The 2,500-nt window shown below is 47.2% G+C and overlaps 1 protein-coding gene across 1 annotated transcript in view; it reads left to right on the top strand.

Moving 5' to 3' along the window:
• The first annotated feature begins 1,057 nt into the window (after positions 1–1,057).
• Positions 1,058–2,500, top strand: part of LOC125035865 (ATP-binding cassette sub-family G member 1-like) — a 10,168-nt gene continuing 8,725 nt past the window's right edge. The window contains exon 1 of the mRNA XM_047628177.1: positions 1,058–1,215. Within this exon, the coding sequence (XP_047484133.1) occupies positions 1,134–1,215 (82 nt within the window). The 5' untranslated portion in view covers positions 1,058–1,133. The remainder of the gene's footprint in view (positions 1,216–2,500) is intronic.

The following is a 2,500-nucleotide window of genomic DNA, read 5'->3' as shown; positions in this document are numbered from 1 at the left end:
TCTCCCTCTTTCTCTGTATATTTGTCATCACATGTAAATTCAGCGAAAAGGGAATGCGAGAGCAAGCAGACAGTGAAGAAGACAGATATTCAGCCTCCATCTGCAAATGCCATTCCTTGTCAGTCATTTCTGCGCTGGCTGTTAAATCACGCTTATATTACACTGTATGATAAAAGGAGGGAAATTGCTATGTATTGTTATTCTTATTGGATTTGATTATATATTCTTTCGTATTCTTTTCTGTTTATTTATTCTATTAATGTCCTCTTCAACACCATCATGTCTTTTATATTCTATTTCTATTAAGTATAGCACTGTTATGGCTCATTTTGTTATTTACGGGAGATATTGCCTTGTCGGATTGTTTTAACTAAAACATTCTGTCATTTATTAGTGATTTTCCAAAACTACCATCAGTGTATTTTCACTTATCGTTGTGCAATAAAGTTTTGAGCGGTTGGTTGATTACCTTATCTTATTTAACAGCATGGGATAAAATGATTGATTGGCAAAGGAATTTTATTATCTTCCCATAAGCCTCATCTTACGACTCTTAATGGACGCCGTCCCCCCCCCCTTCTCTCTCTCTCTCTCTCTCTCTCTCTCTCTCTCTCTCTCTCTCTCTCTCTCTCTCTCTCTCTCTCTCTCTCTCTCTCTCTCTCTCTCTCTCTCTCTCTCTCTCTCTCTCTCTCTCTCTCTCTCTCCTTGCAGCAATGACCTACGCAAGAATTTTAGTGTTTTTTCCGACCAAACTTTTGTATCTTCTTCTTTTACCATCATGCAAGAAAGTTTTAGGCGATGAACTGATTACCTTATCCTCTTTTATCATCATATAATCCCCTCATGAGCCTCATCTCCCGACTCTAACTGAACGCGTCCTCTCTCTCTCTTTGCAGCAACCATACGCAAGAAGGTTTAAGTGTATTGCTAATCAAACATGTTTATATTCCTCATTTACCATCATCCAAGAAAGTTTTTTTTTTTCGATTAACTGGTTACCATATCCTCTATTATCATCATGTAACCCCCTCATGAGCCTCATCTTCTGACTATAACTGAACGCGTCCTCTCTCTCTCTTTGCAGCAACGACCTACGCAAGAAGGTTGTGAACGGGGCCAGCGCCGGAGTCATCATGTCACACCTTCCCAAACGGCCTCCTGTTGACATCGAGTTCTCTGACCTGTCTTACTCCGTCCCGGAAGGCAGGAACAGAGGTAATTAACTCGTGCTCGGGTTCATTAGAGCAATTAGGTGCGGCGGAACGTGTGGTTGGGTTGGGGGGAGTGGGGTCTGGGATGGAGGGGGAGGGTGGTGGAGGGAAGGGAGGGTAGTGCTAGGGGGAGTGGGGTCTGGGATGGAGGGGGAGGGAGGTGGAGGGAAGGGAGGGTAGGGCTAGGGGGAGTGGGGTCTGGGATGGAGGGGGAGGGAGGGGGAGGGAAGGGGGGGTAAGGCTGGGGGGAGTGGGGTCTGGGATGGAGGGGGGAGCGAGGTGGAGGGAAGGGAGGGTAGGGCTAGGGGGAGTGGGGTCTGGGATGGAGGGGGAGGGAGGGGGAGGGAGGTGGTGGGAAGGGAGGGTAGGGTTAGGGGCAAGACTAAGAGGGTATGGGGGAGAGGGGAGGGGTGGTGAGGGTGGGAAGGGATGGTAAGGGAGGGAAAGAGTCATAGGGAGGGATAGAGGAAGGGATAGCGTTGCCCCACGAGGAGATAGAGGGGAAAGGGTTAGTGTGAGAGGGAAGGGATGGTTGGGGAGGAAGGGCCAATGAGGGTATGGAGGAGGGGAAGGGGTTGGGGCAGGGATGGAGGAAGAGCCCAGGAGGGGAGGGGGGAGGGAAGGGGTGGTGGGGACCTAGGGGGAAGACCAAGCGGGTATGGGTGAGGGGGAAGGGGAAGTGGGGGGAGGGTTGGAGGAAGGACCGAACAGGGGATGGGGAAAGGGGAAAGGGCCAAGGGGGAGGGGGGAGGGAAGAGGGGTGAAACCAAGCCCAAGAAGGGGGGGAGGTGGGAAGAGGGTTTAATTAAGGACGCTCGCTTTGTACTTTTGTGGAGGTTCGTGTAAAATGGCGGTTGTTGTTGTAGGATTAGGAGCATACAACCATTTTGTATTTATTTATTTATTTATTTAATTATTTTTTTTTTTTTGGGGGGGGGGGGTTGCTCCGCTTCGTTGTCTATGAAACATGTGCAGCGGAAATGTCCAAAGCCTTTATTTTGATTAGTAACATTCTTGATTGCTGTGATTGATATATGTATGGGTATGTTGAACACACACACACACACACACACACACACACACACACACACACACACACACACACACACACACACACACACACACACACACACACACACTCCCCCTCTTCCTTCCCTTTTCACACCTGAAGATGGGACCCAGGAGGATTCCAAAACTGCTGTTTCATTTTCAGCATATATATATATATATATATATATCATACATATTATATATATTATATACATTATATATATATTATATAATATATT

The sequence above is a fragment of the Penaeus chinensis genome, chromosome 20 (assembly GCF_019202785.1).
Source record: "Penaeus chinensis breed Huanghai No. 1 chromosome 20, ASM1920278v2, whole genome shotgun sequence".
NCBI classification, from domain to species: domain Eukaryota; kingdom Metazoa; phylum Arthropoda; class Malacostraca; order Decapoda; family Penaeidae; genus Penaeus; species Penaeus chinensis.
This window is presented reverse-complemented; position numbering and strand designations above follow the sequence as displayed.